The sequence below is a fragment of the Coregonus clupeaformis genome, unplaced genomic scaffold, assembly GCF_020615455.1.
Source record: "Coregonus clupeaformis isolate EN_2021a unplaced genomic scaffold, ASM2061545v1 scaf0922, whole genome shotgun sequence".
Taxonomy (NCBI): domain Eukaryota; kingdom Metazoa; phylum Chordata; class Actinopteri; order Salmoniformes; family Salmonidae; genus Coregonus; species Coregonus clupeaformis.
Genome location: NW_025534376.1, coordinates 108,728 through 119,555, shown reverse-complemented (window position 1 = coordinate 119,555; position 10,828 = coordinate 108,728). Strand labels below are relative to the sequence as shown.

Here is a 10,828-nt window from a genome sequence, read left to right as displayed (position 1 = left end):
TGGTGGATTGCATTCTTCTTAACTCCAACAGCTAGGAGATAGGGCTGAGCGCTAGTAGTGATGGCATCGAGATGCTCTTGAATGTTTGTTCCGGTCTGCGAAGACAAATGAGGGAAAACTGTAGTTAATGGCCAAGTAGTTGTAGAATATGCAGAAAGAGCCAATACACTACTCTTATTGAATATGAATATTGAATGAATACTTGTAGCCTAATATTAGGTGTTCATACCACAAATTAGAAAAAATACAAACCTTCTTGAATACCACAAGATGTTTCTCTGCTTGGGATGCGGAAACCTTTCCTGGTCTCTTCCGACCCTGAGCGGAGGGGTGGAATCAGGTGTATAAGCAGTAAAACCGATGACAGATCACTGTCCCAACCTGTAACAACACAAGTTCAATGTTAACACACTTCAGTTACGTTGTTTTCTTTACAAAAGACCCCCAGACAGACAGCAGTTCTACATCACAAGAAGTTCTCTAACTAAAACATCCACAGGGCTGAGTCAAATCTCAAAAGTTTTGTTCAATATACTGCTACAGAACGTACTCGTAAATCTTTCACAGATCCAGCTTCTTAGTATTATGTTGATATTTAAATGTTTACACATAATGTTGATATTGCAATACAACACAAAAGGTAGGCTTACAAGCATCTTACCAAAGTCAACATCCAATTCAGTGCCATCCTCAGGAGGATCAGCTGCCAGCAAGAGTTCTTCAAGCTCACTTGTGGATGGAAGCTTTCTGCAATAATAGACACCATGAACTTCATAAAACAAAGAAATAACGTATTCATTAATTAGTCTAATTAACTGAAACAAACCTGAGTCATATTTGATGGTTAGCACCCCAGTTGAGGGATCCTTTATAATATCCTCAAAAACATCATCATCCAATTCAGTCCCTGAACTGTCAACAATTTTCACACCTTCTGTTACAGCTGGGACACCAAACTTTGCAAATGCTAGAAAAAACAGGGATAAAAGCTTGTGTAAACAAAAGTAAATCATTATTTATATAATAATTTCACTGTGTACACCTACCTTACCCTATAAAATAGGTTTTAAACAAACACTATTAAGTGATTAAAATGTTTTTTTTTGTAGCATCATAACTATACCTTAAGCAATGCATCCACAATTAAAGTGTAGTTACCAAGGGCAAAACAGAAGAAATTTAGACGTACAAAAATGGACCAGTTCCAAAAACCTGAGAACTTAACATGTCCCATCATTTTAGGAATATTCCAGTATATCAATTTTAAACAGCTAAATTCAGACAGTTATTACTAACATTGTCAAATTCTTACCTGCAATCAAAAAGTCTTTCAGATTTGGCTCAGTTATTCTGACAAATTTTTGGACATCTCCAAGTTTAGCTTTAAGCAGCATGCTCCCTGCAAATAGTATCAGTACAATTTCTCACAGTTAAAAAGTTGATGGTCTTATTTTAGCAGTATTTCCTCAAATATAAGAAAAATATTGTTTCAAGCCACCAAAGTGCTGAGAAATGATCAGCACTTTTGCAGAAATGGCCAGTTAAATTGAAGTTACTGTCAAACACATTAAAAAGGATAACGTCTGATTTTCATCCTTGTAACATTAATGTTACCGCCTTGCCCGCACAATTACTGCAATTGTTGGGTCTTGGTATATTATAGAGTGTGGTCTAGACCTACTCTGTCTGTAAAGTGTCTTGAGATAACTCTTGTTATGATTTGACAATATAAATAACATTGAATTGAATAATGTTAGCTAAACGTTACACCATAAGTGTGTGCTAAGATAGTGCTTAAGTATTTTAACAGTACTGCTGCTGCTTTGAAACCCGAAAGTCATTTTGTATAATATCCAGGAAAAAAATAAAGGCACACCGCTTAAGCAGTGTCCAAGGTTAATGTCTACCCGCCGTTAACATAATAAATCCATGCCACCCGCACATAGTTAGCCAGTCAAGCTAACGTAGCTAACTGTAGCTAGTTTAGCCAACTCCCCTTAGTCTTTGCTATGTTCCTGTAATATCTGAACGTTAACAAGAAGTACACAATCCCCCTCCACGTTGTATTAACATAACTTACAATAAATCGGGCTGACATTGTCTAGTTTGAGCGTTATGTTCGTCAGTTAATGTTAATTAACGTTAGCTTAATACTGCTGGCACATGGACTGGACAGAAGTCAGTCACAACATGTTAACGTTAGCCTTTTTAAAATTCGACATTTTAAGACCTAAAACCAACTAGAGTGCACTGTTAGCAACGATATAAAGTAATTCTTAAATGCTGCTTCTGTTAAAATGACAAATAATGTGTGTATAGTCGCTTAGGAGAAACTTACCGCAGTCATTCCACATGAAGAAAATGGCGCCGTGAAAATGTGTGGTCCGTTTGAGACGAGTCGTAGGTGGGCGGAGCTTTCCAGAGTACGTCTGACACTGCGTCTTTTAACAACGTACTTTTTCACCAACACTGGGCGGTATCTTACTCCAACTGTTGTAGTAATAACTCTGTAAGAGTCAATGTACTTTGACACTGCATATTTAACACTATGGAATTTACTGTGTAGTGATCCGCATACCTGAACACCACCTCCCTCACCAAGTTCTCTACGGCCCACTGAGTGGTGCCAAACGCTCTGCTGGAGGTCAGAAAAAGCAATGCAACCATTGCATTTGAAAACCCAGGTGTTGTCTTGTCTTGGCTTCAGATATATCCGATAGCTCACCCACATATTCTAATGTCTTGATCTTTTGGTTTCCTTCAAATGTAGTGGGCGGCAGGTAGCTTAGTGGGTAAGAGCGTTGTGCCAGTAACCGAAAGGTCGCTGGTTCTAATCCCGAGCCGACTAGGTGAAAAATCTGTCGATGTGCCCTTAAGCAAGGCACTTAACCCTAATTGCTGATGTAAGTCGCTCTGGATAAGAGCGTCCTGCGAAATGACTAAAATGTAAATGTAGTCTATTTGAAGAGGGGACTGTGAGACCCTGATTGATTGATTGCTTTTTATTGACAGAAATCTGTCATATGCAAATAAGTGAAAATGATAAAAAAATGGATTGCTGAACATACGTGCATTTGTCACTGATAACAAAATCCTCAACATGTCTCTATACAGTAAAGCTGGTATTCAACACTAGGTGACTGTGCGCTCTGTGGTCACCAACAAACCTTACTAGTCAAGGCTTGTACTGTGTATAACATTCCCATGCAAAGTGAATGACAGGTAAATACTTTTATTCTTAAGTCAAAACGAAATTATTTCTGACAACCAATATAAAACCTTGAGTATGAACAGACGTACTCTCTTTGGAAGTAACATTTGTTTTTATGACACAACATGCTGTTATATCCATCAAACACATCCGGAGTGTGCACACAGAGCGTGTTCCTAACTGGTCTGAGTCTCGGTGGTGGAGGGAGGTGGAGAGGTGGCATAGATGACCTGGAAGCTCTTTCCCTCATCTGTCAGGTCCTCCATGCTGACCCCCAGGAAGCCCACAGCCCTCAGGGCCTGCATGTAGGGCTCAGGCTCCAATGTCATCCCCTTGAAGAAGCCCTGGTCCACCCCCGACGCAGGAAGCCCAGATCACACGTGGCCAACATCCTCGCTCCTACCGTGGAGGAAGAAAAGGAGGGGGTTCTATTAATAGAATTAGAATGATCATTTTATTTATATGGTTGTATTAACCAACACCAACAGGTTCTGTGCACTGCAATACTGTCTTCTGTATAGGCTACTGTGCTAACTCTATAGATATGCAGTGCCTTAGAGATACAGTAACATTTCAGTGCATGTTGTAATACAACTTGTATCGTATGGCTCCGACTGCACTCACATTTCCCTCTACTGTTTGCAATAAGGAATTACATCTTGTGTGTGCCTGTGGCATAAACATGTGTGTGTGTGCCGTACTTCCACTAACCAGGCCTCATGACACGGAGCAGTTCGGCGGTGGCGGTGGCCATGTCCGGCCAGTAGAGGTGGCAGTTGGAGTGGAAGACCCCGTGGATGCAGTGGTCCGGGAGGGGAATACACTCCACCCTGCCCTGGAGCAGGTGGACCCTCCCCAAGGCCAGCTGAGGGCCCAGGCGCTCCCGGGCCACCTTGTGCATGTACTCAGAGACGTCCAGGCCGAACAGCTTGCCCCTGGGGTCCGTCAGGTACTTCAGAGCCTCCTGGAGCCCCAAGCCTGGACCAAAGCCAACCTGGATGACAGAGTAGATTTGATGACACTGGATCAATTTTAGTGTGTGTGTATGTGTGTGTGTGTATGGTACCAGTGTGGGGTCAGTTGGTAGAGCAATGTGCTTGCAACGCCAGGGTTGATGGTTCGACTCCCACGGGGGACCCGTGCGAAATGTATCCACTCACTACTGTAAATCTCTCTGGATAAGAGCTTCTGCTAAATGACTAAAATGTAAGCGTGTCTGTGTGTCTATGCGAAATAAAGTAATTCCCCTTTCATACACAGACAGAAATCCCACCTTCTTTCTACCTGCTTTTTTGTGTATCTGAAAGGGGTATCTTGTAAAAAACAAGGTATATTAAATCCCACCTCGAGACCAAGCCATGAAACCTGCATTTTCACAAACCCTGTAACCAAAATACAGGTATCGGGTCTGTGTGAATGGTTCTCAGCTTTTTTGCAGGTAAATTCATTAACACTTCCATTGTTTAATATGTCCCTAATTTAAATTGCAAACAACCCCCATGGTTTAACAACAGCCCCCCACCCCTCCCAATTTGCCAGTGACCGACTGATACGTATAAAATGGGTATACAGTAGCTGCAAGAAAGTGGTAAATAAGGGTTTGAAAGGGGGTCATGTAAACATTGCCTTGTATTTTTTACAGGTAACCACATCTTCTGTCTTAAATAGGTATAAGTCTATCGCGTAAGCTGTTACCTCCAGGATAGCATGATGGGCCTGGATCTGACACAGTTTGACAGCGTTCTTGATCATCACATTGTTGTACTTCTCCATGGTCCGCTTAGTGTAGCGGCCCATGAAGCTTTTCTTGGGGTGTGCCAAGTTGCGCGTCATTCCATTAGTAAAAATGTCTGAATCACAATGTGACACAAGTGCCAAAATGAATGACAGTTGAAGGACACACATGACACATTCACGTTAACTGGCACTCATGGCCGAACATTCAAACATCTATGCTGATCAAATAGAACATAGAGTTGGAAGTGGTTGTTATAAATTATACTGAAATGTTGTGTTAAAAAGGAGACTGGAATGTAACATCAACTGTATATCCTTTCCAATGAATCATCATGAGGCTGTAGCCTTGGCTGAATGCTACCAGAAATCGGCCTGGCCATATCTGACACACCGGCCCACCAGGGGCAAATGGGCCAGTCCACTAAACTATTTTGAGCCATTGTCTTGAATGGGACAGCAGCCCATTAGTCAAATTATGATAATTTTTCACAAAAAATCATAACATTTCTTAAGAGGCCTATTTTGTTTTTTGGCCTGCAGTTTAGAAAACACTGGATTTTGAGAAACCTTTGACTTGTTTTTCCAGTTATGATTCTGTTATTACTAAGAAACAGACAGGAATATAATATAATATCATATAATAGAAATATAAATAAAACACATTACCTGGAAAGAGAGGAATATCTCTCAGTAGATCTTTATACTTTCTATATTTACTCATAATGCTTCCAAGTCTTTATCCTACTGGGATTAAACACCAGAGGGTAAGTAAGTAATTAAAGTCAAGAATTACACATAAAGAAAAAAACATTTGAAGCAAAAGCATTCTGACAAGGTTTCTTCATAAAAAGGTTTTTTCACAAAGACATATTGAGTCATTCTAATGTTGTCTACAAATGTTTGATTGGGATGAGCGCAATGAAAGATTCACTTGCTCAGACATTGATTGAAAAAATACACTTATCAGGTAATATCTCACATCTACACTGCTATTCTACACAGAGTTCCTGGTTTCGGGAATAAAAGGAAACTGACCTGATTGGTTTGAGGGGATCTCGGTTCAATTCAATGGGACTCCCTCGTTGTGGCAGAGCAGAGAAGACCGGACTAACTAACACATACAACAGAATCCTGGTTTGTCTGACTTACTGTCCAGTGAATGTCCTTGAGCATTCTTTCAAAAAGTGTATAAACTTTCTATCTCTGATTGTGCAGTCTCTTAAAGTCACATTCAGACAATGAAAATGACTTCACATTCTGTTCCTCAATATGATAATATTGTAACAGTAACATTAGCATTGAAAGACGGCTCGTAGCACCCTCCATTTGGCTCAACAGTCAGTCCTTGACTTGAATAGCAACAATACCCTGGTGCCATTTTCAACTTTGTTACATAAATTGAGATGGTCAACTACTTGCATAGGTTGCGATTAATCTATATGATTAGACATTTACTGGTGAAATATACAGTTGAAGTCAGAAGTTTACATACACTTAGGTTGGAGTCATTAAAACATATTTTTCTTCCACTCCACAAATTTCTTTTTAACAAACTATAGTTTTGGCAAGTCGGTTAGGACATCTACTTTGTGCATGACAGAAGTACTTTTTCCAACAATTGTTAACAGACAGATTACTTCACTTATAATTTACTGTATCACAATTCCAGTGGGTCAGAAGTTTACATACACTAAGTTGACTGTGCCTTTAAACAGCTTGAAAAATTACAGAAAATGATGTCATGGCTTTAGAAGCTTCTGAGAGGCTAATTGACATCATTTGAGTCAATTGGAGGTGTACCTGTGGATGTATTTCAAGGCCTACCTTCAAACTCAGTGCCTCTTTGCTTGACATCATGGGAAAATCAAAAGAAATCAGCCAAGACCTCAGAAAAAAAATTGTAGACCTCCACAAGTCTGGTTCATCCCTGGGAGCAATTTACAAACGCCTGAAGGTACCACGTTCATCTGTACAAAAAATAGAACGCAAGTATAAACACCATGGGACCACGCAGCCGTCATACCGCTCAGGAAGAAGACGCGTTCTGTCTCGTAGAGATTAACGTACTTTGGTGCGAAAATTGCAAATCAATCCCAGAACAACAGCAAAGGACCTTGTGAAGATGCTGGAGGAAACAGGTACAAAATTATCTATATCCACAGTAAACGAGTCCTATAAAGTGAGGGAAAAAAGTATTTGATCCCCTGCTGATTTTGTACGTTTGCCCACTGACAAAGAAATTATCAGTCTATAATTTTAACGGTAGGTTTATTTGAACAGTGAGAGACAGAATAACAAAAAGAAAATCAATTTTATAAATTGATTTGCATTTTAATGAGGGAAATAAGTATTTGACCCCCTCTCAATCAGAAAGATTTCTTGCTCCCAGGTGTCTTTTATACAGGTAACTGATAGATGAATTTGTGTATTAAAAATAATGACTAAAGAATTTCACCCCAAACACAGTATAAATGTTAGAATTATCATGTAGTGTCAACCCACTAACAGAGGGGGCGTTACTAACCATTCAAGGGGGAAGGCGGGAACTGTTTAAGAAAGGTGGGAGGAGCATAGTGCCTTTGTTTGTCAAGGAGTATAAAAAACAGGATATTTGTGTTTTTGAGCAGAGCTCTCCATGAATAAATGAACTGATAATTACTTGTGGATTGTGGACCTTGAATCATTGATGATTAAAACCGGAGCTTTACAACCTCTGGTAAAGATTCAAGCTTAGGGTGAATTAGAGATAAAAATTCACATGACAGATTGGTCCTTGAAGCGGAGCTTAATACATCTTTATCGTTCTAGAGACACCGAAATCCGTGCACGGCCGGGTGATCGCATCCGTGAAAAATAGTCCTGGCCTTCCACGTTAAGGTTAATAAACAGGCCGGTGATTACTCTTTATGAACGATAAAGACGTTAACAAGTTTGAAAAAGCATTTTAATCCAGACTGCAAGGAAAAGGTCAGTAATTTTTATTCATGGATTTTGGTAAAATGAGTTGAACTTAGTTACCAAAGTCAAAGAAGGTAATAATTATTACGACAGGGGGGGTCCGCAATTGATCCTAGAGGTAAATAGCTATTACAAAAAAAAACTAGTCCGAAATGACATGGCAGTGAATTGCAATCACAAATGTAAACTAAGTTAATATTGTCATTGTAATTGCAATGTTCAGTATAAACAGGGAAATAATTATCATCGTATGAGAGGGATGTGTCGGGAGTTCCAGATGCGACTGGGCATGTGTTAGAACTTTGCAAACAAGTTTATCAGATGATAAGGTCGTATGTGGTGAGACTTAATCCCTCGGGAGACGGGATCATTATTTCAGGGGTGGGGGAAAAAATAAGTCGCGTGAGGAAAATTGGGTAACTTACTCTTTTCATGAAACCGGAGTTTTAAATAGAAACTCTGGGTTAGGGGTTAAATAATTTTAAAGGGTTAATTACAAAAGCAAGAGGCGCACTAAGAGATTAGCTCCTACTAAAATAATTTGGGAGTGAATTATTTAAAAAACAAAGGGGGGAGAGATTTCTTATTGTTCCGCCATGGGAAAGACCTCTAATAAACAAGTCCGAGAATTAACGGGAGATGAAAGAAATATGTTTTATGGATCCATTTGGGAGAAGAGGTATGAATTTATTGGGCATCTCGAAGTAGAAAAATTAGAATGTATGATCAAACCGATGCATGTAGACTGGAACTAATTTCAAAGAACAGCGAAAGGAGGGGCTGGAGACAGAGAGTGTGTTTTTTTAAGCGCGAAAATGCTTTAACGGGGACAAAGGAATATTTGACCATCGTGACTACAGGGGAAAAGGAGTATGACAGTCAATATTTGTGGTTGAACGGGTAAGATGTTTTTAAAAAATGATTTGTGTCAATTAAAGAATTGGCTAAAAACACCACAAAGCGATTATTTGAGAGGTACCTATAAAGTCCAACGATGTGGTCCTCTGTAGCTCAGCTAGTAGAGCACAGCGCTTGTAACGCCAAGGTAGTGGGTTCGATCACCGGGACCACTAATAAAAAAATTATAATTAATTTTTAAAAATGTATGCACGCATGACTGTAAGTCGCTTTGGATGGGAGCGTCTGCTAAATGACATATTATTATGCGTGTGTATGAGCTTTCGCACTCAAACGTAGACGTACGTTGAGTGAGAAAGTAGAGAATATTAGCAATTTTGGTCAGTTGGCAGACGCTCTAGTCCGGAGCGACTTGAAGAGCCAATAGAGGTTTGCATGGAACTATTCTGTCGTGTTGGGCATTTGAATGGCAGAAGGTAAAATGTGTGTATGAGGAAATTCAACAGCGGGTATGAATGATAACCGGATACTACTTAGTATTTGGTTGGTTAAATGCTAAATAAAAGATTTGAGGCGTGGTTATGGGGTAACTAGGAAGACGCACTTATTCAAAAAGGAATGGGTGGAGAGAGTTTTTTTACGTGTATTAAAAGTTGCATAAGATAACTAGTAGTATTCTAAATAATCTATGAAAATATGTTACAAGTACGAATGGCATTATTTCCTAAGAAGGTAGATTGTAGGGAAGTTTCCCGCGCCTCCCCCATAATGTAGGAAGGAGCAGGAGAGGGGGGGTGAGAGACAGGACATCGTTCAAATGGTAGGAATGTCATTAAGTGTATGCTGATAAAATATCAAGCATTTGTTTTATTGATTGGGGCCGAATCAAATAACTTAAATATTTTGAATAGCGAACAGAAAATGAAAGGCATGGAATACAAATAATTGGAAAATTTTAAAACGATATAATTTATTTTCGTTACAAGGAAGCAAGTGGCATTGGCTGTTGTGCTGGGGGAATAGCGCCAGCCTGTGGTGGGTTCTGGATTTGTTATAAATAACTTTATATTTTAAACTAAAATGAATAGACTACAATTGGAACATCAGAAAAAGGACAATATAATTCGTAATAGTTATTATAATAATTATTGATAGTTATTGCAGTTATTATTATCCTGAGTGGCGCAGTGGTCTAAGGCACTGCATCGCAGGGCTAACTGTGCCACTAGAGATCCTGGTTCGGATCCAGGTTCTGTCGCAGCCGACAGCGACCGGGAGACTCATGGGCGGCGCACAATTGGACAGCGTCGTCCAGGGTAGGGGGGAAAATGGCCGGCAAGGATGGAGCTCAGTTGATAGAGCATGGTGTTTGAAACGCCAGGGTTATGGGTTCGATTCCCACGGGGGGAGGCCAGAAAAATAAATAAATAAAGATTAAAATAATAAAAATGTATTCACTAGGTTGCTCTGGATAGGAGCGTCTGCTGGGTGACTAGAATGTAAATGTATTATCATTGATTCAGTAATGATAGGAGGGAAGTAGCGATAGAGCTGAGAGGTTTGAGAGTTGAGGAAAAGGGAGTGATTTGTGGCTCTGGTTGGCGGGAAAAAGGAGAGACAGACTTAGAGAGACAGAGGAAGTTAGAGAGGGAGAGAATAAAAGAAAAGAGAGAAGGAAACTGTTTAGGTTTGAAAAACAAGCAGGCTGAGAGACAGAGATAACAGTTTCTGGAGCTTGAAAAGCAGAGACTAACAGAGTAAGAAAAGGAACAGACGAGAGCAGAGTATTTAATGGCCACTAGGGGAAATAGCTAAGAGAGGTACTACTCCAAAATGGAAGAGGAGAGAGATTTTACTAGGGGATGGATCAAATGATTGATAATGGATCATTTGAATGAGATCACATGTAGCAGATTTAGAGTAATCAATTAAATAATCATTGTATACTCGAGGAATTTTATGAAGTTAGGCATATTTAGGTCATAAGAGGGTGCTACCAAATTAAGTTGAGCCTAACTATCTTTGATTGTTATTTTTCAATTGGGTTTTTCAAATAAAATAAAA

The 10,828-nt window shown here is 39.7% G+C and overlaps 1 protein-coding gene across 1 annotated transcript; it reads right to left on the bottom strand.

The window, feature by feature from the left end:
* Window positions 1-3,536: 3,536 nt before the first annotated feature.
* On the bottom strand, window positions 3,537-5,675 carry LOC123485979 (uncharacterized methyltransferase YdaC-like). Its single transcript, XM_045217114.1, has 4 exons — window positions 5,615-5,675; window positions 4,907-5,061; window positions 3,923-4,205; window positions 3,537-3,610 (listed from the first exon to the last, which is right to left on the bottom strand). The coding sequence occupies exons 1-4, from the start codon at window positions 5,667-5,669 to the stop codon at window positions 3,537-3,539; spliced, it is 567 nt and encodes a 188-aa protein (XP_045073049.1). The 5' UTR covers window positions 5,670-5,675.
* Window positions 5,676-10,828: the final 5,153 nt, after the last annotated feature.